The 26825-nt window shown below is 38.9% G+C and overlaps 2 protein-coding genes and 2 long non-coding RNA genes across 4 annotated transcripts; 2 read left to right on the top strand and 2 right to left on the bottom strand.

Moving 5' to 3' along the window:
• Positions 1-1633: 1633 nt before the first annotated feature.
• On the top strand, positions 1634-9656 carry LOC111874095 (septin-1). The gene is made up of 9 exons (XM_023869314.2): positions 1634-1799; positions 1976-2168; positions 2274-2397; positions 2483-2617; positions 2945-3062; positions 3154-3240; positions 4260-4420; positions 5120-5221; positions 8176-9656. Exons 1-9 carry the CDS (start codon positions 1776-1778, stop codon positions 8303-8305), a joined length of 1074 nt encoding a protein of 357 aa, XP_023725082.1. The 5' UTR covers positions 1634-1775; the 3' UTR covers positions 8306-9656.
• A 10496-nt stretch (positions 9657-20152) lies between these two features.
• Positions 20153-23729, bottom strand: LOC117283059. The gene is made up of 2 exons (XR_004514063.1): positions 23630-23729; positions 20153-20400 (listed from the first exon to the last, which is right to left on the bottom strand). It is a non-coding gene; the product is annotated as an uncharacterized LOC117283059 (long non-coding RNA).
• Positions 21214-23636, top strand: LOC111874097 (protein ALP1-like). The gene has a single exon (XM_023869316.2). The coding sequence runs from the start codon at positions 22709-22711 to the stop codon at positions 23564-23566; it is 858 nt and encodes a 285-aa protein (XP_023725084.1). The 5' UTR covers positions 21214-22708; the 3' UTR covers positions 23567-23636.
• Positions 23730-24480: 751 nt separating the features above from the next.
• On the bottom strand, positions 24481-26480 carry LOC111874094. The gene is made up of 3 exons (XR_002844477.2): positions 26372-26480; positions 24956-25111; positions 24481-24709 (listed from the first exon to the last, which is right to left on the bottom strand). It is a non-coding gene; the product is annotated as an uncharacterized LOC111874094 (long non-coding RNA).
• Between the last annotated feature and the right edge of the window lie 345 nt (positions 26481-26825).

The raw sequence follows: 26825 nt of genomic DNA, 5'->3' as shown, positions 1-26825 counted from the left end.
CCAGTGTAAATTCATTCAGCCTTATGTACAGAAGGTGCAGAGGAGCAAGTGTAAGGAAATGATCAGGTTGAATTTCACCGCTGTTCATGAGCCAAGTGGTAGTGATGTGTGTTTGATTTCTTGTTTTGAGAATATAACAAAAATATTGTTCAAATTTACAGAATTTCTAAATAAAGTCAAGTATTTTTTTTAATTTAAGCTGTGAAATATTTAAATACTTAACACATTTTAAAAGTTTTGGCCAAATTATAGCATTTTTGAGAATTTGAGACATACCTGTTATCCACCCAAACTAAAAAAAAAATGGAAACCTATAGGATTTAAAAAGTCTATTCCCCAACCCCACCCAACAGTTTGGAAATATTTGAATATCCAAGGAGAAGTTTTGAGGGCATGAACTATAAAATCTTGAAAATGACAGTCATGAAAAATAAATGGGAAAAGTAAAACTGGCTCGTACTTCGTTAAACACCAATCTATGCACAAGCTCATATGATGCAACTACCCTGCGTGGAAGAGGGTTTGAATATATTCACTGTAGCCCTGTGAGTCTTTGGAGGCGATGAGAAAGGGAGCCCAATGCCTGGGGGTATACTGGGCCACCCTGTTCCTGGGGGTTATAAATAAGGGGACCTGGCCCTCTAGGTTGGGGAATGTCAAATCTGAGACAGAATTATGTCATGAGTGTTTTGTCTTGTCATCTGCTGTCCAAAAACAAAAATTAGAATATACAAAACTATAATTTTGCCTGTGGTTCTGTATGGGCGTGAAACTCGGTGTCTGGCATTAAGGGAGGAACATAGACAGGGCGTTCGAGAACAGGGTTTTGAGGAGGGGGTTAAATATGTCCACTGTGACCCTATGAGTCAGGAGGCGACACAGATGGAAGTCTCAAATCTGAGACCGTAAGATTACAGTCGCGAGTCCCAAGGTATTCAGAGCCGAGAAAATCTGCTAGCAAAGGGGCAGTAGCGTATGGAAAAAGACAGACCTTTCCTCTAGTCAGAGATGTTGCCCCACATAAACAAGACCTTTTGAAAGTCAACCTGTGAAGAGAAGACTAGGAGGTTGGTGAGAAATGGCTGCCAGCCTCGGAACCAAGTTGTTGTCATTTGACAAGAATACTGCACGGGCAGCTGTGACAAAGCGGCCTGAGTGCAGGAAGCTGAAGAATCTCAGTAGAAGCCGCTTCCAAGAAACGGTTAAGGTGTCTGTAGTAAGACTGAGGGAACTACTCCTGCGTGTGCGTGTCAGTGAACTGCAAAGTGTAGTTCGGAATGGTGTATACAAGTTGTCAGAGAATCCAATTCACCAACTGTATTTACTAAAATAGAATTTAGTAAATTGTTAATGGTTACGTAACGGTAAATATCTATAACGCGGTGGCGCACACTGGTTCGCTACGTAAAAGGTCTGACAATGCAGTGAGGAATATTTTAACTGACACATTGATTTTCAGTTTCTCGTGCAAGGAGAATTAATTTTACTCAGGAAGCACGTTGTGCTTTTACTCTTCATTGTAATTATTTATTAGGAGCGATGCCGCCAGATGATATATCTGGTATGCGTGAAATCTGGAGGGAATTAATGTGCAGCGCAGTTGTCGGCCATGCCGACGGATATTAACCTGTAGTTCCTGTAGCTGTCAGTTAAGTTGCTCCGTGTAAACCGTGGTTTTAGCGGTGTGGCATTTGTTGGTTTTAGTTAGAAGTTAATGTATTGTAGTTTAGAATATTAATTTTTGGAGTAGCTGGTTTTGGAATAGTGAAAGTAAGATGTCTAGTGAATCTGTGAAGACCGTAAGTGTACCAAATAAATAGTAATACATAATGGGCCTTTTGTAGTATGAAAATATATATATAAAAAAATGGGGGTTATTAGAAGTACATGTGTCTGAATTTGTGTTGCTTCCTGTCGGCAAGATTAATTATGGGTTAGTGGTTAATCATCATTGTAATATATGTGTTTGTTCTAGTTTGCGAGTCTGGAGACGCCAGGTTATGTTGGATTTGCAAATTTACCTATTCAAGTACATCGGAAATCTGTAAAGAAAGGCTTCGAATTCACACTAATGGTTGTCGGAGAATCAGGATTGGGGAAATCAACTCTAGTAAATAGCCTTTTCCTAACTGATCTGTATCCAGAACGTGTTGTTCCAGATGCTGTAGGTAAGTTGTAAGTCCTAAGTTGTGTTTGTAAGTTACGTGCTGCACACTTGAGCACTTTGTAGCCCATAATTTTGCGCTTTTTTTTTCTTTCTTTTCTTTTTACAGAGAAGACACATCAAACCGTGAAGTTGGATGCCTCGACGGTAGAGATAGAGGAGCGGGGTGTGAAACTAAGACTGACAGTAGTGGACACTCCAGGATATGGAGACTCTATTGACAATACTGACAGGTGAAGGTCTTGTAATGGAATATGCAGAATATTGGAATGATGAATTGCGCTTTGTGTAACTGAAGTTTTTTTTCTTTTTCCCCAGTTTCCGGGCAATAATTCAGTACATAGATGACCAGTTTGAAAGATTTTTGAGGGATGAAAGTGGTTTGAACAGAAGAAATATTGTTGATAACAGAATTCATTGCTGTTTTTACTTCATCTCCCCTTTCGGACATGGGTAAGAATTTTGTCACACAAGACGCTGTTTTTAATCTGAATGTGGAACAAAAATTGGAAAGCATTAATTACTTAAGTTACTGTATAGAGGAGAATCTTTCATGAGAAGTAATAGTTCCTCAGTCAAGAAATTCCCTACTTTTGATTGTGTTGAAAAATTCAGTGCCATGTTTACAAGAATGTTATGTTGATGCCTGCCCTGAACCAGATGAATCCTGGACTTGATTCACCTGGTTCAGGGCCCTTCTACCATGTTTGCTTAAGGTCCATTTTAGTGGGATAGTTTATAAATTACAATTTGTTGCATTTTCTATCTTGTTCATTGCAGCTTGAAGCCCCTTGACGTTGAGTTCATGAAGCAGTTGCACAACAAAGTGAACATTGTCCCAGTTATAGCAAAAGCAGATGTCCTAACTAAGAAGGAGGTTTTGAGGCTGAAGAAAAGAGTAAGAATGTAATGTACCATATTTCTTGTGCATATTGGGATATTCTAGAGTTCAGTTCTGTGACTGCACATGGTGATTTGTTGTGCTGTAGGTGATGGAGGAGATTGAGAGTAATGGCATTAAGATCTATCCACTCCCAGATTGTGACAGTGACGAAGATGAAGATTACAAGGAACAGGTAGGACTGTATCAGCTGACCCATGTTTAGTCCTGATTGTGGACCCTCAGGTAGTGTTGTGTGCTCATAGTATCCAGTATGTACAAATGGGAGACAAATTAGCTATCTACAGTTTTACTATAAATAAAGCATAATTACTTTGTTGATATGCTTCTCCAGCCAGAACAGTTATCCACCCCCATTCTAGAACACTCTTTGGCCACAACAGATTTTAAAAAAAGAATTCTGTTACGTCATTACATATAAACTTTTTTATAGTAATTTATAAATTACATGTTTGTAGATGCTTTCATTTTTAGGGCTCTGAAGGAATTTAGTTCCTTCTCAAAATGCTGTAAGCTGAGTGTCTTCCAATCCCCAGATTCAAACAATTTGAGAATACATATTGGCCGTCTTGTAGTGCACTCAATCTCACATGTCACTTCACTACATGTTTTGGCATCACTGTGCCATCCTCAGGTGTGTTATTTATGTCAAGCTATTGCACTGCTCGCCATCGTGTGTCATTTATAAAATTATCTAAAATGCACACTCTTCACTAACTATAATAAAATTTATATGTATCAAAATTTGTTAATAGACATCATCTTACACGTCTTACACACAATACACACAAAATATAGGAAGAACGACTCCCATAGTGGAGGAAAGATGTAGTATGCGAATTTAAGTTAAGACGTGTAAGATGATGGATATTAACAAATTTTGATACATATAAATTTTATTATAGTTAGTGAAGAGTGTGCATTTTAGATAATTTTATAAACGACACATGATGGTGAGCAATGCAATAGCTTGACGTAAATAACACACCTGAGGATGGCACAGTGATGCTGAAGCATGTGAGATTGAGTGCACTACAAGACGGCCAATACATACATATGGACGAGAATCAGTGCAACAGGACGCTAAAATACAACAATTTGAGAATAACTTACTGATTATACTATTTGCTGAATATTTATTTCTGTGTATATTGTAACAGCAAAAAATTTAGAACTGTGGAAATATGTTTCTAGGTAAGACAACTGAAGGAAGCTGTCCCGTTTGCAGTCTGTGGAGCGAACACGTTGTTGGAAGTACGTGGACGAAAAGTTCGAGGACGACTGTACCCCTGGGGTGTTGTTGAAGTTGAAAATCCTGACCACTGTGACTTCATCAAGCTGCGCACAATGCTTATGTGAGTGCATGCTGTTAGCATTGCTTGCGCTATGAGCTGCAGGTTTCAGTCATATTGATTTCAAGTTGTGAACTGAGAACATTCGGTAGTAGTAATAATCATTTTTAAAGTATAAGGGTTACTTAATAAACTGGCTGTCTCTTTCATAGGTGTTAATTGTAGCTCCATTACAAATTCCAAGATGTTTGTATTGCACAGAGGGAAAATTTTTCCTGGGCTTAATAATTAAGCACCATGCCATGAAGATGTATGGGGGTGAAGGTATCTCCATCATTCTTGACCTCAGCACTAGATGGGGTTGGGTGGTCAGCTTCATGCCCCAGCCACTTTACCCCCTGGGAAACAGTCCCTTTTATCTAAATAAAGATTTTAACATATCTTATCAAATTTAACATTTTCATCCTCTACATCCAAAATTCAGGGGCCTACTATAAATACAATGTTGTAGGGAGGAACCATCCAAATGTATATCCATATTTTAAGAGACAAGAACCTGTTTGAATATCAGAGCCTGTACTCTATTCCTCTGCCTAATTTATAACTGCTGCTGATTTTGACCATCACACCATAGGATGTGAACTGGATCACATTGGCTCAAGATTATGTTCCAAAGCACAGGCCTTGCTGCTGGAGACTGGATAACTAACTGCCAGCTGGAACTGAGTTAGACATGTATTACAGAACACATTTCTTTTGTAGCACACACATGCAGGACCTGCAAGAGGTGACACAGGAGGTTCATTATGAAAACTACCGCTCCGAGCGACTGGCCAAAGGTGCTCCTGTACCTAAGAGGCAGACGTAAGTACAGACCCACCATTATTGTCATTCTCAGGTACCATAATTTTTGTGACAATAAATATGTATGTCCTAGATTACATGATCATAGTAGGAACTTATGATTGTACGAGCATGAACAATTTGGCTGATGTGTATTATGAATTGCTGTGATGTGCCTGGAATTGATGAACTCAAGGAAGTCATCTTTTCTTATGATAATCTCATACAGTTATATTAAGGTGTCTTCTCTTCTACAACCTAAATTAAAACAACGGGTTTTGCCACATGGAGGATCACACCATCACAAGGACAGCACTGAAAGAAATGTGAATAAACTCTGTGACAACTGGAATCAGTAATCTAGACATTGACTTTGTAAAATTTTATGCAGATTTATCTGTTTGTCTGAGTATATATAAGAGCCCTCCCATCACAGCAGAAAGTTTGAAGAAAAATAATTTCATAGTTTTTCCTTATGAAACTAATAGTTTTCCTACACAGACAACATTTTTTTCTTGTATTTTTTTTATAATGGCCCATTATAGGCCTGCAGAATTCTTTTCTGGTATAACATACTCTGTGGCCTGTAGTCCGAGATCGAACTGTACTGGCATGCTCTTACTTATTGTTCTTTGTATTTCTTCCATCACACACTGACCACAGAATAGTGTATACATTACTCGTACTATTGCCATAGTCTTTTCAATGTACTTGATAAGCATTAATTTAACTGGCACCAAATGTACTTTGAGAGAAGAAAGAAATCTGTATTGTCTCTTTTTCATTGTCTGCTGTGATAGTATCAAGGTTTAGTAATAGCAGTAGTGTCGTACAGATCATGCTGTAATTATGTTTTCAGTAATCACCACATGGGATCATGTACACCCTCATACTAAGTGATATTTGGTAACCATGGCATATCTGTTAACAAATGCACATCTCCAGAGTATCAATATAAGAATATTCAAGTATCATATTCTTGGTTTAGTGTCAACAAAGATATTAGACACATGGCTTCACATGTGATGAAAGTTGCATTATTACAGACATTTGTCTCCTTTCTCAGACATAGGAGAATCACCTGTTTTATTTAATGAAAGTAAAATTAAAATAAAATTTGGCAAATAATCATTTTTGAGAATGTCTTGCTGGTGTTGTTGGAACTCAGTATAGTGTACAGAGTGAATATATAAGTGTGATTTTGATGAAAATTTCAGTATTTAATTTTCTACTGAATGCACATTCCTGAGATTAATTTCCTGAGTAGAGCTGAATTATGTTGTATTTTAGCATCCTGTTGCACTGATTTTCATCCATGATATGTACGAGGGGGTACCCAAAAGAAACCGAACTTATTTATTCAAATTTTAAGCACAAACCTTCAATCCCTTTCAAAGTACTCTCCACTTACATTAATACACTTGTCTAGTCTTTATTCCATTTTTCAAAACATTGTCTAAATTCATCTTTTGTGATGCTTGACAGCGCCTCCGTCATTTTTTTCCTTCACCTCAGCAACATCAGCAAAACGCTGAAAAAAAGTTTTGATCATTTCGGGACTCTTCTTTCAAAGCACGGCATGCTTCCACGCGACCTTGTTTTTGTTCAGCAGTCAGCAGTCGTGGCACGAATTTCGCAGCCACCCTTTTCATTCCCAAATCTTCTGTCAAAATTTGGTGAACTGAGCTCCAAGTCACTCCCGACAGCTCCACAATTTCTTCAATGGTCCACTGTCGATCTTCCTTGATGATTTCACAGATTTTTTCAAAATTTTCATGTGTTCGGGCCATTGCAAAAACGACGATCACACAAAACAGTTGTCACTATAAACTCTGCCGAAACTAGTCCTTACCTTCTGAAGCAACGGTAGTCGGCTTATCGACTCAGGAATGTTAGCTCTATGCGCTCATAGCGGCAAAACGCGGTACTACAAAAGCTTAACTACGCTAAGCTATTGCATTGCTTGCCATTATATGTCTTTGTAAAATTATTTAAAAAGTGTGTATTCGTCAACTATAATAAATTTACACACACTAAAACTTGTTAAGATTATTCATCTTATGTGTCTTAATTAAAACTTGCATGTGCTTCTTCCACTATGGGGGTCGTTTTTCTTATATTCTGTCTAAACTGTGTCTTGTGATGTGTGTTCCCTTTTTAGCTGCCAGTTTTAATTAAGACTAAAACTTTGAATAATCTTAACAAGTTTTAGTGTGTGTAAATTTATTATAGTTGACGAATACGCACTTTTTAAATACTTTTTAAATAATTTTACAAAGACATATAATGGCAAGCAATGCAATAGCTTAGCGTAATTAGGGCACCAGATAATGGCACTATGTTGCCGAAACATGTCGTGAAGTAACAGGTGAAATTGAGTGCACTACAAGATGGGCACTGTATACATATCAGAGCTGAATTATTCTTCAGTTTATACTCTTGAAGAAACAGTTTAATCCAATCAGTTTTGCAGATCAATTCAAATGTACTGGAATATTCATTAACTGTAAAAAGATGGAAGTGAGATTTTCCTCTTTGGAGTTTTTGGTGAGTGGAATTTTCAAACACTAGAATGCATATGGGCATTATCTTTCAGACATTTATGATGATATGGAGGATTGACTGAAGTATACCAGGATGGATTTTAGGTTCTTATTGGTGACAAGTTTGAAATCACAGGCTTCTGAGATAGGATGCTGTGTAGTCTCGTATGTGATGTCTCATCCCAGAAGACTGCAATCTTCACAACCAGGATGGTTTCAAGCCTGTATGACTTAACTCGGCAAAAGTAATGTAATGAGGCAGTTGTCTCACTGCCACCAGAGATGGTAACAGTTGTATTACCTTTCAAATTACTGTTCTTGGCAGCCAGTACTCAAGATCTATTACACTGAGGAAGTCCTTATTTAGAATTAATATATGTAAGAAAACGTGCATGGATGGCTAAATTCAGGCAGGTGGATTGTGTGTTGCAGAGTGTTGGGTACGGAGGAGAAGGGGACGGTGGAGAAGGACCGCATCCTTCAAGAGAAGGAAGCAGAGCTGCGCAGGATGCAGGAGATGTTGGCTCAAATGCAGGCCCAGATGCAGCAGCAACAGCCGTAGCACAGCTGCAAGCCTTAAGGACATGCCAAGACAAGTTCCTTTGTGAGGTCAATATATTTTTATGAGTCTGGTGCTCAAGAGTCTCCTGGAATGATCGTCACAGTTTTATATTATGCAGATATACTGCTGCGTATATTATGATGTTTCAAATACTCTGATTTGACAGATATTTGTGAAACTTGTATTTCTTTTTTTGTCCGCTATATTGAACACATTCAGACACATGGCTGGAAATTTATCAGGCTACCTTTTCAGCCTGACTACATTTGCATATCCGGTTTGTCTCCCTTTGGAAAAGGGAATACAGTCGCTAACTCTGTTTTACATATCTCCTTTTCATTGTACTTGGCAATTATATAATTACAAAAGGCTGATGTTTTTTTCTTGTCTTGTAGAATTTTTTGTTAAGGCATGTAAACTTAGGAATGTCAGTATTTTATTGCCTTTCCTTTTCTTTCTTTCCATATGGCCTGATTAGTACCTGAATATTGTGAGAACCATCTACCAGTTATTGCATGAACTACAAGAACACAAAAGTTTCCAGCCATTTGTTTGATTGTTTTAACAATTTCAAGTATAGTTTCTACTTTGTATTTGTTTATAATGCCGCATCAGCTGGTAAGGAGGAGTCAGTACTTATGAATTGTGTCAGTACACACCTTATTGTTTTAAAAATATGTAAAAAACTTAATACTGTGTGTGAGGTAAGAGAGGAAGGGTTCCAGCATGCACCACATGGATAATTTTGTGCTAGCATTGTTTGTGCATATTGAAAATAGTTCTTCCATTTGATGACTTTAAAAGAACCTAGTAATGGTAATACAATATGCTCTCACCTACACTAATGGAGGGGAGAGAGAATACAAACAACAATCATCAATGATCATCTCTTCAACCAAAGCAGGGCTGTGCCATAGCTTGGGTGTTTAGATGCTGGTTTCCAATCACAGAGTCCTAGGTTTGATCTCAAGTCAGATGTGCAACTTGTGTAAAAAATGGCACTATGGCGGTTTTCTGTGACTGCCAATTTTCATTCCACCAACTGGCCCATATTCATTAGTCATTGTGTCATCCCATGCTGGCAATGTCATTAAATAACCAACTTAAAAATAAATCCTGTGTTCACAGAATGTTCTCTTTTGTGTGGGAGGAGGTTTTGATAAACCACTTATTTGTCATAAAAAATTTGGAAAAACTAACTGTAAGTCTCATTAGGGCCTACAATTTTGACACTTTTTATGTCTAATAAATTATAAGGAAGAAATAATTTATGATTATGATTCCTATTGCTTATTGTCATTGGGAACAATAGTCTTTATCAGCAATAGATAAACATGGCCAGTGGGGGATTCAAAACTATAATGACTGCATTTGGAAAATACAGTGCAATAATGTCAGCTTCTTGCAGATTGTTGGACCACTCAGGTGAAAGTATCGGGCATTCCTTCTGCCTGGTTGGACTGTGGACCTACTGGAAATGCTCTGTTGCTACATATGCATTCCTGGCACCTCCATAAAAAGTTCTCATTCATGTGTTAAAGTTCGTGTTTTAAAGTAAAATAAACTTGAAACGTAAAGCCCAGTTTCCTGTGTCTGGCACCTGTTTCATCTAATGCTTGTTCCATGAGCACTTGGTATTACCACTTTTTTCTCCGGTAACAGTCACAACTGCAGCAAAGAGCATTTCTAACTTTTGTTTTACAAATAAAAGTCAGTTGTCAGTTACGCTAGGAAGTGTGAATCTTTGGATCCCAGTTAGATAGCAGGAGTGTCAGACATTCCTGTCTGCCTGAGTGGCTCAGCAACTTGCAGATGATCACACTGTCTATTTTCTCCAAATATTAATACACCTTTCCACTGCTGTTTAATAATGTGCTTATGCTGGAAGTCTTTGTTTTCTTTGCCTTGTAATGAGAAAACAATATAGCATCATAAAGTAAACTGACTTCCTCCCTTGATGATGAGTGCAATATTTGTTAAGGACACTTTGTTGCAGCCATCGTGCCATCATGGCTGCAACAACTTTCCATGTTGGATCCAAGATGGTAAAGGAAGAAATTGCTATAAAAATTTTATGTTACTATTTTAGTGCAGGGGTGTGTGTGAGCAGTGCAATGGATCATCTTAAATGTTCACTCATTATTCATCTCAGTCAGTATAGTGATGGGGTATGGGTTGCACAGCTTGGGTTCAATTCCTAGCAGAAGCAAGAGAATTTTCTCTACTGCACACTGTCCAGACTGGCTGTGGGGCCCACCCAGCCCCTATCCAATGGGTACAAGGACCTCTTTCCCATGGGGTAAAGTGGCCATACACCCTCATCTAATGCCGAGGTCAAGAATGGTGGAGCTATACCTCCACTCCTTGGAATGTCTTCATGGCCTAGTGGTTAATTAAGCACAGGGTCAATGTTATCTTTACATTTTTACTTTATTCATCAGTCAGATAAAGATATAATTTGGATAAAATCTCTAGATCTCAGAATTATGAACATTTTATGTTACATAAGTTCTTGACATGCTTGCAGGCAAGTTTCTGAATTACTGGTGTTAATAGTGTCACAGATGTGGCCTATGAGGCAAGAATACACTTCTGCAAGAATAGTGACTAAAATGTTAAAGTTAAACCCAGAAGTTGAACATTTGGATTTTAGCACATCCCTGCTTAATATTACGGATACATTACTGTCAGTTTTTATTTTAAGAGAAACTGGTAATTGTAGATGGGTACAGTCATAGGAACACTACATAATTTTACCCTGCTGGAAAAGTTATGTTAAAATGTACGTGATAATTATAATTTGAAAAATGAGATTGAATGTTATGTCACTTAGATTTAAGAGAGAAATTTATATAAGATGGGGGACAATCTGTGTGCCTGTGCCATGAACTTGTAGTTGTAGGTCCAGTAACAAAATAACTTTAGCAGTACTTCCTGTAAGTGAAATGATTTTCCCTCTCCAGCAAACCAACCTCTGAAGGTTGTTTATATGATAGCATCAGGACATAACAGATTGAGTATGCTGACCATATGCAGATAGCAAGAACAAAAATTGAGTGTAAGGCACCCCATACACACACAGTTTGGCCTTCCGATCGACCTTACAGGCAAAACTGTGACAGTTTACCCCCTCCCTTTCCTCCCCATACACGCGCAGATGAAGCGGCAGGCTTCATGCCAACAATCACGGTCTTCCAGCCTATAATGTTGAGTCACACGCGTCACGTGCTACGGTCCTGCAGGCAGAACTGATGGACTGATGGGTTTCTCACAGGCCAACAGTCCAAATGATTGGCCGGCCGGCCGCACCACACACGTCAGTTTTGCCTTTCAGTCTTCAACTGTGCAGGCCGAACTGGAGGCCAAACTGTGTGTGTATGGGGGCCCTAAGGTTTTGATGATATTTGAGTCCACCTCATCATCAGAAAATGTTTAAATCCAAGTTCCATATGGAGGCTCTATAGTATGGCATACTGTATTATATATATTTTTTAATTATGGAAGAGAATCTGTAGAATTCTACAGGTATATTATGAAAATGTATCTGGTGTAGTTTCAAAAATTAATTCCTTTTTGTGTATCTGATAGACCTACACCTCTGATCAGACCATAGTCATTTATGAAATTGCACATTGCTTGATTCAGTCTGATGTGATCACAAGACTTCTGGTTGAAGAACTGTTTGCAGCAAAAGTGGAAAAGTTTTATTCAGTAGGTACTAAAAATTGACAGCAGTAATAGAAGTGTTGATGGTTGTTGTTGTAGTAGTAGTAAAAATCCTAGCAAAGGTTGATGGAGAAATGCACAGCCCATACATCCCTATCAAGCTAGTCTTGAGAAATGCCTGCAACATCACATTCATAGTGAGAAATGTACAGACAGCAGTCATTCTACAGGTAATGTATGGGAACAGGTGAGATCTTGCTTCCTTTTAAGTACTAAAATTCACTGATACATAGGCAAATTATATACCAGACATGTTGCTGCCTACCCAGTGTGTGCACTTACACAATACGAAATGTCCAGGACGAGAATGGTGATTATTTTTGAAACATAATAGTAACATTTTTAATAGGTATGCGGGTTCAAACCTGGCAGAGGTCATGGAATTTTTAAGGGCGGAAAAATTCAGGGAACAAGTCCTCCGGGAAGGACTTTAAGCTGTGGGTCCCATGTCGTAGCTTTACGGCACATAAAAGAACCTCATGTCTCAAGTGGACCTCTGAGCCAAATTCAGGACATTTCCCGCCCAACAGTAGTCTCTAACGTCTCTGGTAGATGGGGGAAGCATCGAGATACCGCTGAGCAAGTAGAGGCCGAACTTGCTGGCTGAGTCAGGACTGATGGTACGCACCAGTACCGGTAGGGTATAGAGACCGGTAGAATATCACAGGGGGACCCACAATGGACCAACAGCTGGTCTAAGTGCATGGGGAAACTCACCCTCTCCAATAACAACAAAATTTTTAACATGTATTTTCATTGTCATGTGAAGCAGGTAATCATACAGATTGAGTCATGGGGTTGCAACAATTTGTTACAATGCTGCTGCAGATGATGATACATGGACACTAAGGCAACTAGTGCCTCTAAAATACTGAATTTGTATACGGCTATTACGATAAAGGCAGAGGTAGCTAGGATGTGACTGCAGGAAGTTGAAACAGTAGGGCATTACAGATTCAGGTATGCTAACACATGGATACAAACTAGCAATTTCCAGTGCTCTCTTCATTTGTTTAATTACCCATCACAAATGGATGTCTGGCATTACCACTAATAGGAGTGAAACACTGGAAATTAGGATAGACCAGGAAAAATATATGCAGGACGTGTCTGAAGCAAATTTATTGCTGCCGGCAGTAAAGTGATAGATACATATATTAATGTTACTACTACTGAAATTTCCAAAGTTCCTGGTGAGCAACATTTTGTTACTCGAGTCATCAGATACGGCTGGTAGCTTGTAACGACACTTCTAAAACAGTGGATTTGTATCCGGCTACTAGAACAGTCGAAGAGGTATATGCAAGTATATTCGAATTGACAGTAAGGAGGTATATCTTGACAGCGAAGTTCTTTCGATTTCCCACCCCGCAGCAACACCTCCAGGTGTCTTCATGGCATAGTGCAGGCAGAACGTACATGAAAATATGTTCCGAATTTGTCTCTTAGTTATGCATATAATCCCTATTACTTTAACAACTGAATACAAAATCTCTGCAAGCACGATTTCGTTCTCTGCCTGGCTTGACAACAGAGAGTACACCATTGCATCCATTTTGTTTTTGTACGTGGCTTGGCCACTAGCACTATGCATTGCAAACAGCAAGTTAATTCCAGTGGACAGTGAAGTGGCATATCTTGACTCCGAAGTTCTCTCGACATGCTGTCACATAGCCACTCCCCCATTCGTCTTCAGGGCATAGTGCATATGATGAAATTCTATGAAAATGATGTTCGGAGTTTTACTTTTAATTATGAATATAATTACTCAAATTAACAACTAAATACAGAAACAATATTGTCAGAGTTCTATTAAAGCAGCAATTTGAATTCTACCTGCCATGACAACGGACAGAGCACCTCTGTAACCATTTTTTATTTGTATCTGGCTTCACCACGGACACTATGCATTGCAGCGCGCGAGTGGGGCAAGTCAGTTACATTGGACAGTAAAGTGGCATATCTTGACAGTGAAGGTTTTTGTTTTCAATAACCCGTCCCGTAGTCACTCCCCCAGTCGTCTTCATGGCGTAGTAAAAATGAAGTTCTATGAAAATGAGTTAGTTATGTATTTAATTCCTCAATTAGTTTAAATTAGATAAATTCAAATTAAATTCTGATGTCTATAACATGAATACTAGACAAAAATATAACTTCCACCTACCCTCATCAACTTTATCAGTATATAAAAAAGGAGTCTACTTTACTGGCATAAAAGTGTTCAACAATCTGCCACAAAGTATTAAAAACTTGGGCAATGATACTAAAAAGTTTAAATCAGAGTTAAAGAATTATCTACATGCTCATTCCTTCTACTCTTTAGATGAATACTTCAATGTAAATAGAGAATGATGTAAAATTAAGTTATATTAATTTTTAAGCTAAAATTGCCTGTACTTATGCATGTAACCTTTTGACTTGTTCTGTATCCAAAGGTACTAACCTACTTAGGATTTATAGAATGTAAATAAATTCAATTCAATAACAACTGAATACAGAAACAGTATTTCCACAGCTCTATGCAAGCACTATTTTGAATTAAGCCTGGCTTGAGAACGGACATTATGCATTGCCTCCATTTTGTTATCTGTCTTAATCACTGACAGTACGAAATTGCCTCTGAAACAGTGAATCGTTACGCGGCTATTAGGATAGCCGAGGAGGTATTCCAAAGCAGAGCATGTCAATTCCAATGGATTTTAAAGTTGCATATCTCTTACTACGAAGTTCCTTTGACTTCCTGTCCCGTAGCACTCCCCTAATCGCCTTCATTGCATAGTACAAATGGAGAAGTTGTATGGAAATGAGTTCGGTGTTTTACTTTTATTAATGCATATAATTCCTTTATTAGTTTAACAAATGTATACAGAAACATTATTTTCAGAGCTGTATGGAAGTACCAATTTGAATTAAGCCTGGTTTGAAGACGGACGTAATGCATTTTCTCCATTTTGTTATCTGTCTTAAACACTGACAATACGAAATTGCCTCTGAAACAGTTGATCGTTACGCGGCTATTAGGATAGCCAAGAAGGTATTCCGAAGATGAGCAAGTCAATTCCAATGGACTTTGAAGTTGCATATCTTTACTGCGAAGTTCCCTCGACTTCCTGTCCCGTAGCCACTCCTACCGCCTTCATGGTGTAGTACAAATGGAGAAGTTGTATGGAAATGAATTGGGGGTTTTAATTTTTTTAATGCATACAATTCATAAATTACTTTAACAAATGTATACAGAAACAATATTTTCAGAGCTGTAAGCAATCAGTTTTCGATTATATTTGGCTTACGAGCGGAGAGATTTCCGTTGCCTCCATTTTGTTTTTTTGTACCTATATTGACCACGAAAAATTGTTATTGTCTGTCTTACACACTGCATTTCCTCCGAAACAGCGAATTAGTACGCGGCTATTAGGATAGTCGAGGAGGTATTCTCGGCTCGCAGCACAATAAGTCAATTCCAATGGATAGTAAAGTGGCCTATCACTAGCGACGTTCTTTCGATGTCCCGCACCTTAACCACTTCCCCCCTAGGCTACTTGGCGTAGTAGGACGGGATTTAGAGATAACTTCACTGTCGAGATATGTCACTCTACTAGAATTGACTTCCTTCACTTGCGAGCTCAAATGCATAGTGTCCGTGGTGAAGACCGGTGCAAAAAAACATAATGGAGGCAATGGCGTACTGTCCGTTGTCAATCTAGGTATAATACAAAATGGTACGTCCATACAGTTCTGAAAATATTGCTTCTGTATACATTTGTTAAACTAATAAAGGAATTGTATGCATTAATAAAAGTAAAACACCGAACTCATTTCCATACAACTTCTCCATTTGTACTATGCAATGAAGGCGATTGGGGGAGTGCTACGGGTCAGGAAATCAAGGGAACTTCGTAGTAAAAGATATGCAACTTTAAAGTCCATTGGAATTGACTTGCTCTGCTTGGGAATACCTCCTTCGCTATCCTAATAGCCGCGTAACGATTCACTGTTTTTAGGCAATTTCGTACTGTCAGTGATTAAGGCAGATAACAAAATGGAGGCAATGCATAATGTCCGTTCTCAAGCCAAGCTTAATTCAAAATAGTGCTTGCATAGAGCTGTGGAAATACTGTTTCTGTATTCAGTTGTTAAACTAATTGAGGAATTAAATGCATAACTAACTCATTTTCATACAACTTCTCCATTTTTACTACGCCATGAAGACGACTGGGGGAGTGACTACGAGACGGTATATTGAAAACAAAAACCTTCACTGTCAAGATGGTCAAGATATTTCACTGTACTGTCCATCGGAATTGACTTGGTCCACTTGGGAGCTGCACTGCAGTGTCCGTTGTGCGGGCCAGTTCAAAAACCAATATGGAGGCAAGGCGTACTTACCGTTGTCAAGGTAGGTACATTTCAAATTGATGCATGTATAGATCTCCGAAAATATTGTCCCCGTATTCAGTTGTTAAAATAATTAAGGAATTATATGCATAATTAAAGTTAAACTCCGAACGTCATTTGCAAAGGGCTATATCAGGTGTACTACGACATGTACACGACTAGGGGCGTGGCTACGGCACAGGAAGTTCAGAAAAATTCGCTATCAAGTTATGCCACTTAACTCTTCACTGGAATTAACTAGCTCCGAATACCCCCCCGGCTGTCCTAATAGCCGCGTACAGATTCCTTGTTTCAGGGTACTGTCCGTTGTCAAATCAGTATAATTCAAAAAGGTACTGCCATACAGGTCTGAAAATATTGTTTCTGTATATATTTGTTGTACTAATTTAGGAATTATATGCATTAATAAAAGTAAAACTCGGAATTCATTTCCATACTTCTGCATGAAGGCGATTGGGGGAGTGGCTACGTGAAGGGTAATGTAAAGAACTACACAGTCAAGATATGCCATTATATTGACCACTGGATTTGGTCCACTTGGGAGCTGCACTGCAGTGTCCATGGTGAACGCCGGCACAGGAAACAAAATAGAGGCAAGGCGTACTTATCATCAAGGCAGGTAGAACTCAAATTGATGCGTCCATAGAGCTCCGAAAATATTGTTTCTCTATTCAGTTGTTAAAAAAATTAAGGAATTATATGCATAATTAAAGTAAAACTCAGAGTATTATTTTCATTGAATTATATCAGGTGCACTACGCCATGTACACGAATGGNCGAATACCTCCACGGCTATCCTGATAGGTGCGTACCAATTCCTTGTTTCAGCTATATACAGAGGCAATGCGTTATATCTGTGGTGAAATGATGCAAAAAAACTAAAATGAAGGCAATGGAGTACTGTCCGTTGTGAAGCCAGGTATAATACAAAACGGTATTTGCACAGCTCTGAAAATATTTTTCTTGTCTACAGTTGTTAAACTAATTGAGGAATTATAAGCATTAATAAAACCAAAACTCCCCAAATCATTTTCACACTTCTCCATGAAGACGACAGGTGGAGTGGCTATGGGAAGAACTCTGCTGTCAAGATATGCTATTTTACTGTCCACTGGAATTCACTTGCGCCGCTTGCCAGAAGCCAAGGATACTACGCATTGTAGGTTGCAAGTGGTGCTTGTCAATTCCAGCGAACAGTAAATTGGCATATCTTGACAACGAAGTTCCTTAACTATTCCGTCGCATACCTCCACCATTCGTGTTCATGGCGAAGTTCTATTAAAACTATGTTCGGAGCTTTTATTTATCATTATACTCAATTAGTTTAACCGAATAAAAAAGCAATATTTTCAGAGCTGTATGGAAGCACCAGTTTGATATACACCTGGCTTGTCCCTGGACACTAATAATGCCTATTAGGATCACCGATTAGGTAGTCACGCCCAACTACCACACGATAGAAACCTTAGTATAATACTTTCGCCTAAAGCCAGATACAAAAACTTTACTATCGAAGTTGTTTTCAAAGATAGTTGCGCGGTAAATAAATGAATCTGTAAAGAGTGTGAGATTTACGAATTTTATCTTTGTGGATGATTCAGAATTTTAACACATTCATAAGCAACCTGCGTCATGCCAAGCTTATAGCTTGTAGGATAAGGTTGGTTATTTTCCACAAACTAATTCATGACTTCATTTTATTAAAATTTAAATTAATTACTGTTTTCAAAGTCTGATACTAAAGACATTTCCACCCAAAATACCAACACTGAGATTTACTGCTAACTTGAAGGGAATGGTGATAGAAGCAACACACACTGAGAACCCAGTTCTGAAATCATATCAGTTCCTGTTCTGGCATGCAGAAGTATTGTGCCATTGATCTTGATGTAAATATACTACCTAACTTCGGGGACAGGCACAAAGATTTATCATGAATACATGATGTCACACATTATTGCTTTCAGACACAGGTTCCAAATTTGTATATAACTTTCTCCTCATACATATACTTACCTTATAACCCGAATACAGCAAACCACAACAGTGCTGGGTAACTTCTCGATAAATCTCAAGACAGGTACACCACAAAGACCTGGTTTAATTTCTTTCATAAATGCGACATCAGATGATTATGCCTTTTTCCAAGTTAATGTTTTTTAAAATGAAAATTGCTTGGCACAAAATTTTAACCCCTCATTAGAGCTAATTTTATGTGACTGACTACAATAATTGTTCAGTGTCCATTACTGAGCCAAAAACCAAAATATATTTCATATAGATGGCTCTTTAATGTTTCTTATTTTGATACAAAAGGCTATAACAGAAACATGACTAGGTCCCAGGAGCTCCTGCAACTAAAGTTACTTGGCCTGTTAGATAATGCATTGTCCCAGGATGATGTAGTTTTGTGGCTCTAAAATGCTTCCATCTCTGCCTTACCATTATTCCACAGTGAATTAAATACCTGAACAAATGCTCATTTGTTGGAATTATATCATGGCTGGCAGACCTGACATACCTAACCAAGGGGAAAAATATTACAGGACAGCCTCATGAAACTTTTACATGTCAAGGTACCACCTACAGAAATTAAGAACAAGGATGAAAATTGAATGAATGTAGGGAACATATTACTTTCAGTCAGTAAAAATACACATATTACTACACAGAAATCACACATTGACAGAGGATGTAAATGGTATCCTCTAATAAGTCCAATAGTTTTAATGATTTCTTATATTTTTCTCAATGTGGGCAGTGGGAATTAGTACTTCAAGGCCTCAAACTGAATATCATGGTTCAGTGGGCAACATTCCTGCTTCTTATTTGGGTGGTCCTGGGCTTCAATTCAGCATGAAGACAAACCATCTGGACTATTATTTTTGTAGTTTTCATCAGTTCCTCCAGGTAAATGTTGAGACAGTACCCTCAAATAAACAATGACCACTTCTTTCCACATACTTTCAAAACTGTCATCCACAGTCACAGTACTGGCTGATGCTATAATCCATGCAGTTGAAAATGTGTTAATGAATTCAAGAATAAATCAACAGAGGCAACTCCCTCCCAATACAATACAACTCAAGAAATCTGTATAGCACAGAAAGTATTTCTTGGTGAGAACAGTTGTGATACTAGGTAGTCCTGTCACAGACCCATGGGTGACTGCGCTTTGCACCAGTACTTACAATGGCATGGTATATAATTCAATGAAAGAGAGTAATGCAGATGGGTGGGGAAATCAAAGCATAAGGCCATCATTCAAACACCAGTAATGACAAAACAATAAACATACCCACCCATATAGTGTCAGTTTCAAATGTCACTGGAATCACAGAGAAACCAATATGATGTTTAAACAGCTGCTTTTTTCATGGAGTGATATTTTTGTCCCATCCAGTTCTGACAAACAGATCTCATGATTTTCTCAGTTCCTCTAGCCAAATTCTATGATATTACATTAAAATAGGGTACGCTATTTAATTTCACATCTTTTCCAGTCCATCATGCATCCTAAGCAACTGAATATGTGATCAGTAAATAAACCACAAATTACAATTATATATAGTAAAAAAATAGCACAAATTACAAACCTATCTGAAAATACAAATATCTTTCTGGACATTATCCATCATCCTGCTTTTATTTAAAACACCACCCTGTTATTTGGATTAATGTATCATTGTTGCAAATTTTCAGATCTTGTGTACTATCTGGAAATGCTTCATTACAGAAACATGGCCTCACAATTTCCAGACACCATGTAATAGAGGCACATAAAATTATTAGTTTACATCATGACAGGATTTTCTCTTTTATATTCATGATCTCCTGCACCACGCTTAATGGCCTAACTGGTCAAGTGACCTACTGCATATAAATTTTTATTTCATCCAAGCAGAAGGACGAATACTTTACCAGGGATATGGTTGCTTTCTTTGTTAATTTCACAATGCACAGCAGCTAAAACTCTGAAAAAAAAGAAAAGAGTAATATGCAAATTATGAAATTAAAGTATTTTCATACAATGACAAAGATGATGACAAATTTGAATTGAGGATCTGAAGCACCCTACTGCAACATTTGCACATTCTTCTAACAGCCATAGCTCCCCCCCCCACACACACACACGCGCGTACGCACCCACACACACACACACATATATATATATATATATAGAGAGAGAGAAAGACAAGAGTAAGGGTGATGACAAGCGGCCTCCGTGGTCTAGGGGTAACGTTCCCACCTCATGACTTAAGGTACGCGGGTTCAAACCAGGTGGAGGTCGTGGAATTTTTAAGGGCGGAAAAATTCAGGGAACAAGCCCTCCGGGAGGGGCTTTAAGCCGTGGGTCCCATGTCGTAGATTTACGGCACGTAAAAGAACCCCATGCCTCTAGGAGGCCTATGAGCTAAATTAGGCCAAAAAGTTTCTAATGCCTCCGATAGATGGGGGAAGTAGTAGGTACCACTGCCAGAAGGAGGGATGACCTCGCTGACAGAAAGGGACTAATTATTAGATACCACTGCCAAGTAGAGGGTAAAAACCTTGCTGGCAGAAAGGGGCTAAAGTATCAGGTACCACTGTAAGAGGAGGGACTAACTTGCTAACAGAAAGGGACTAACTATTAGATACCACTGCCAAGTAGAGGGTAGAAACCTCGCTGGCAGAAAGGGGCTGATAGTGAGCACCAGCATCGGTAGGGGGTGGAGACGGTAGAAATTGAAAGGCGGATGTACAATAGACTATCAGTTGCGGTGCATGGGGAAACCCATCCCCCTCAATACTGAACGGTGATGACACACGGAGCGGTGGCACCGAGTCGGCAGCAGCCTTGGTGATGACACACGGAGCGGTTGTGCCGACTCGGCGGCAGCCTAGTGATAAGGATTCTGCACGTCAATTCGACCGCCGAGTGCGACATACGATGTGAGAGGTAGCATTGCACAGATGGATCTTCATGAGGAACGTATAATACTTCTGTCACTGATTTACTTACGATGGAGACAGAGAAGGAAACATCGGAGAATATGGATTCACCCAATTGTGAGAGATAGGACTTCAAAAGGTCTATTTTACACTTTATTTAATCAAGCACGACAAGATGGAGATAAATTTTATAATTTCATTCGTATGTCGAGCGAATCTTTCAACGAACTGTTAAATATTTTAAAGCAAAAACTGAGAAAGCTAGACACTCTTATGAGAAGCAGTATTCCACCCGAAGAAAAACTGGTGATAACTCTCAGTAAGTACAGAAAACATACACACATAGGTTCAAGTATTTATAAAACAAACTCTATAACAAGTATCTAGCATTTCACATGAAACATTTATGTACTGCAACATTTAAAAAAGACTGGTATCTGAGTCTTCTTCTGGACTGAAACTCGACACACACGTAGCCACGGAATCTGCTGGAGATGGAGCTGCTACTATTGCGTGTGAACAAAATTGTGATGGAGACTGTATTTCAAGCGATGATTGACTGCCACTTTCGTATTGTTGTTTCTTCTGGTACGTTGGAAGAGACGAATCCAAAGAATAAATCTGTTGATGTTGTTGTTGTGGTGGTGATTGAACCAGAAAATTCTGTGCGAAGTATTCCTGCTGTGGGTACTGCACTGGATTTCTTTGCGTGTTCACTGTAAGATACTGTTGCCGCTGTTGATGTTGAGAATGGTCATGAGACATTTCATATTTCAATGCATTGCATTATGTCCACTCTGGCTTTCATATTCAAAGCCCCCGGTAAAGCTTTAAAACTGGGAAGGAGTGATAACAAGAAATGACGATTATCATCATCTTCAGCTATTTCCATTCTCTCTCTGCTTTCTTTATTGCTCTCCAGAGCTTGGAAGATCTTTGCCTCCACTGGATGAAGTTTCCTCTTTTTCCCTAAATGCTGACTTCATGAGGAAACTGTTTGAATGGGAGTTTCAGCTTCACTGGAAGGTTCAGAATTGTTATCTCTGACTTCACCTACTTCCAGATGTAAGGAACTGGTAGTTTTGCACGGTAATACGATATCCTGTAGAAAAGACAGTTGTTCTGCGTACATGTATGGTGTTTTCTTCCCAGCTGCACAACCAGATTTCCCTTTTCTTGCCTGTATTTCTCTGGTATATCTGTCTTGCACGTTTTTCCACTTCTTGTGCAGTACTTCCCGTAGATCAAATAAAAATGTCACTTGAAATGGAATTATTCAGGAGAAATTAATATATTATTAATTTGTGTGTTTCAAAAACTTTCAGGTATCTGGCAACGGGATGCTCCCTGATGGACTTGCACTATACATTCCGAGTGGGAATATCAACAGCAGGGGCCATTGTCAGAGAAGTCTGTGAAGCAATATGGACATGTTTAGCGAATCATGCATTACCTAAGCTCTACACAGAAAAATGGCTGGAAATAGCTGAGGGATATGAAAAGTATGCTAACTTTCCTCATTGTTTAGGCGCAATTGATGGAAAGCACGTGAGAGTTGTGCAACCTCCGAACAGTGGTTCTATGTACTATAACTACAAAAACTATTTCTCCATCGTGTTGTTTGCCATGTGCGATGCTAATTATTTATTTACATACATAGACGTGGGATCATATGGGAAATCAAGTGATTCAGGAATATTCAAAAACTCTAAACTCTTTGAAAAGCTGTCTGATGGTTCATTAGGAATTCCTCCACCAACACAAATTGCAGATTCATCTCTACATTATCTGTATGTCACAGTTGGTGACAAGGCCTTCCCACTGTCAACAAACTTACTTAGACCTTATGGTGGCAGGCATCTAACTGATACCAAGAAAATATTCAACTACAGACTGTCTAGAGCCAGGTGCTATATAGAATGCTCCTTTGGTATTTTAGCAAATAAGTGGAGAATATTTCACAGACCACTAAATGTAGATATTGAATTTTCTGAAGTTTTAATTAAGGCTGCTTGTGTACTACACAATTTTGTACGACAAAGGGATGGAAAACGTGAGGACAACTTCCCACAATGTAGTATGCAGAAGTTAACGTTTGACATGGTAAGCAGAGGAAATCCGAAAGCTGTAAGTGTTAGAGATAAATTTGCTCACTATTTTTCAGAAATTGCTCCATTAGATTGGCAGAATAAGGTCACTGAAGGTTAATTTCGGATTGTATTCGTGACTATCGAGGTCCACCATAATATTTTACTTAAGATATAAACTTACCTAATGTCATCTTCTCTTCTACATTGTGCGTTCAAGTTCTAAGGTCTCCGATTTTTTTTTCTCACACAATAATCATACAAAAAATTTGAAACGTCTGTCACTTTTCAACGTAATATCCCTGCAGTCGTGCACATTTTTCACAACGTTGATGCCATGATTCCATGGCCGCTGCGAACGCTTCTGTAGGAGTCTGTTTTGACCACTGGAAAATTGCTGATGCAACAGCGGATTGAAAAACGGCATCCGTGTCTCATCCATTGTCACAGTTGATGAACAGAAAGTCCCATTCATGCCTTCATCACGTGTCAACATCGCCTGGCAAACTGCCATGCGTGCAGCCTTGTGGTCATCCGCCAGAATTCGTGGCACCCACCTGGAGGACACTTTCCGCATTCACAGGTCTTCATGCAGGATTTTGTGCACAGATCCCATGGAAATGCCAACTTTGGAGGCAATGTTTCCCACACTCAATCGGCGATCCTCCAAAACAACTTTCTCAACTCGTTCGACCATGTTGTCAGACCGGCTGGTGCGAGGCCGAGATTATTTTGGTTCGTTGTCACACGACGTTCGGCCTTCTTTGAACTGTCGCACCCACGAACACACATTTTTCACATTCATGACACCATCACCACACGTCTCACTCAACTGGCGATGAATTTCAATGGGTGTCGCACCACGCAAGTGGAGAAAACGAATGATTACTCGCTCTTCTTGTAACAAAAATGTCGCCATTTTAAGTATCAAAAACACTCCTCACTCTCGCTACTACCACTAGAGTTCTGTGTGCTTTAGAGTGCTGCCATCTCTGTCACGCATTCACAAAGAGTGCACACGTATTTTAAACTAAACCGCATGTGTCTATCTGCTCCCAGTCCTGAGAAAAAAAAATCGGAGACCTTAGAACTTGAACGCCCCTCGTACAGGCGTGTCCTCTTCTGCAAATTTATTCACATTTCTTCCTAAGAAATTTTCCTTTTTGTTTTGTCCATATAATCACAATGCGTCATATCCCATATTGCTGGTTGGGCATGGACCTCACTGATTAATTTTTCGATGTCAATCCTATTCTCCATCATTCTGTCAAGAAACAGCGGAATAAAATAGAAAACTGTTAGTAAATGTTTGTATGCTTTTTGTATTGTATGTAAACAATGTCAAATATTTAATAATAAATTGTTTTATTCCCAAAGTCTACTTATTTGGTTTCATTTTAATACTCTATATATCCTACTTTTCCATGTGTATTATTGAATTTGAAAGGAACTTCATTCCATTACATATACATATTTAAATTTATATGAAATCTAATACAGGAATACTTACCATTGATTCATTCGCTGAGTCAGAAACTGCTGAGAATGTATTCAATCTATGGAGCAAGAGCACGCACGAAGTCTTCAAACCGCTCGCTGCACTGCCAGCAGACGACAGGCCGAGTCGGCAAAAACTGCTCCGTGTGTCATCACACTAAAGCTCTCCCTGTGCATAAATAATTAAGCACTACACCATGAAGGCGCATGGGGATGTATAGATAAACTTTTCTTGACGTCAGCTTCATGCCCCTGCCACTTTACCACAAGGGAAAGAGTCCCCAGTATTAACTGGATAGGAGGTTCGGTGGGCCCCAGAACTGGTCTAGACAACGTGGAGAGAGAAAATTCTTAACTTTACTGGGAGGGACTTGAACTCTGACCCCTTGGTTGTCCAGCCTGTAGCCAGGTGCTACACTGACTACACTATCCTGGCTCCTAGAGACAAGAGTTCAGATGTAAATTTCATTTTTGAGTATTCTCGCTTATATCTGTGATGGGTTTAAGATTTCCTTGCCACAAACATATTACATCCCCAACCCTTCCTGTGTCAGAAGAACATGGAAGTACTAGTCCTCTAACTGCCGAGCAGATCAATTACCATTCTGTTCATTTACCTAATATGGATTCCACCTCACACTATATGAAATCTTAACTATTGTAATCTACTGTAATCTATTGTAAACAATTTTAAGTATTGTAACTTTATTCTCTTATTGTAATCAGCCAATGTACAGTACCTGACTTGTCCTATATCATGTAACAATGATCTATAGAAACGAAATAAATAAAAAAATAATATATTGTTACTTATTATATGTGGTGCAGTCTTGCATATATAACCTTTTCAACAACTTTTGAAAGGCTGTTAATAATGATATAGGTCTGTAGTTAGTCATATTAGTTTTGTTCCACTTTAAATAGTGGTTTTATGTCTGAATATTGCAACCGAGTGGGGAAGACACCAGTTGTAAGGGATCTGTTACAGATATAAGTTAATGGAGAGCTAATGAAAGATGCACTGATTTCTTTAGAATTTTTAGAATGTCTTGCATACACCAAAGTGAGAGAAGTGTACGTCTAGCAACAAACTACTCTGGAAACTGCAGTCATTCAGCTATGAGCTCACATTGTTAATGTTCCTCTTTACTAAATTTCCCCATGTGTTCTTCATAAATGATAAATGAGAGAAATGGATGAATAACATTTCACGGAAAAAGTCTTACTAAGCTCTATAACTATGTTCACATAACTGTGCAAGGTCTTTGTATCACGGATAAGGTACTGAATTTCAATTTAAGACATAATTCTTGCAAATGCTAATTATAGGTGAGCGTTCACACTCCACTCTGTTGCATGTGTGCCACTCTTGTTACTGTGCTGGGAAAACACAAAGATGTCTATATGTGTGAACAGACTCTATACTCACCCTGTACTGCAGTATCTGTGTGAAATGCCCACACATCCGAGTCCTGACTGGTATTCATCAGCAGCCTTGAGACAACATACGAAGGGGGACCCAAAAATAATCGGAAACGACCTGTTGTGTGTGCATGCTTTGTAGTTACGAGTTGTGCTGCTAGGTGGTGTTAGCTGGGGGTCTCCCGTGACTGTTAGCGAGCTGGCATCAGTCTGAGTTAAGTGGTTTGTCTGTGGTGCTCTGTTGTGTGGGTTCCTGTTTCAACCCTTTGGCGATTAGTGAGATGGCTGACCAGAAGGAACAAAGTGTGTGCGTGAAATTTTGCTTTCTGTTAGGGAAAACTGCACTTCACTCTTCAAGTCACGGCAAACATATACACGGTTTTCTCTTTGGTCATATCCGAGCAAGCGAGGAACAAATTTTGCAGACACCTGTCTCATGTGCAAACCTTCGGTTAAAATTC

Source organism: Cryptotermes secundus, unplaced genomic scaffold (genome assembly GCF_002891405.2).
Source record: "Cryptotermes secundus unplaced genomic scaffold, Csec_1.0 scaffold2346, whole genome shotgun sequence".
NCBI lineage: Eukaryota > Metazoa > Arthropoda > Insecta > Blattodea > Kalotermitidae > Cryptotermes > Cryptotermes secundus.
The sequence above is the reverse complement of the archived record's forward strand: the minus strand, read 5'-3'. Positions and strand labels throughout refer to the sequence as shown.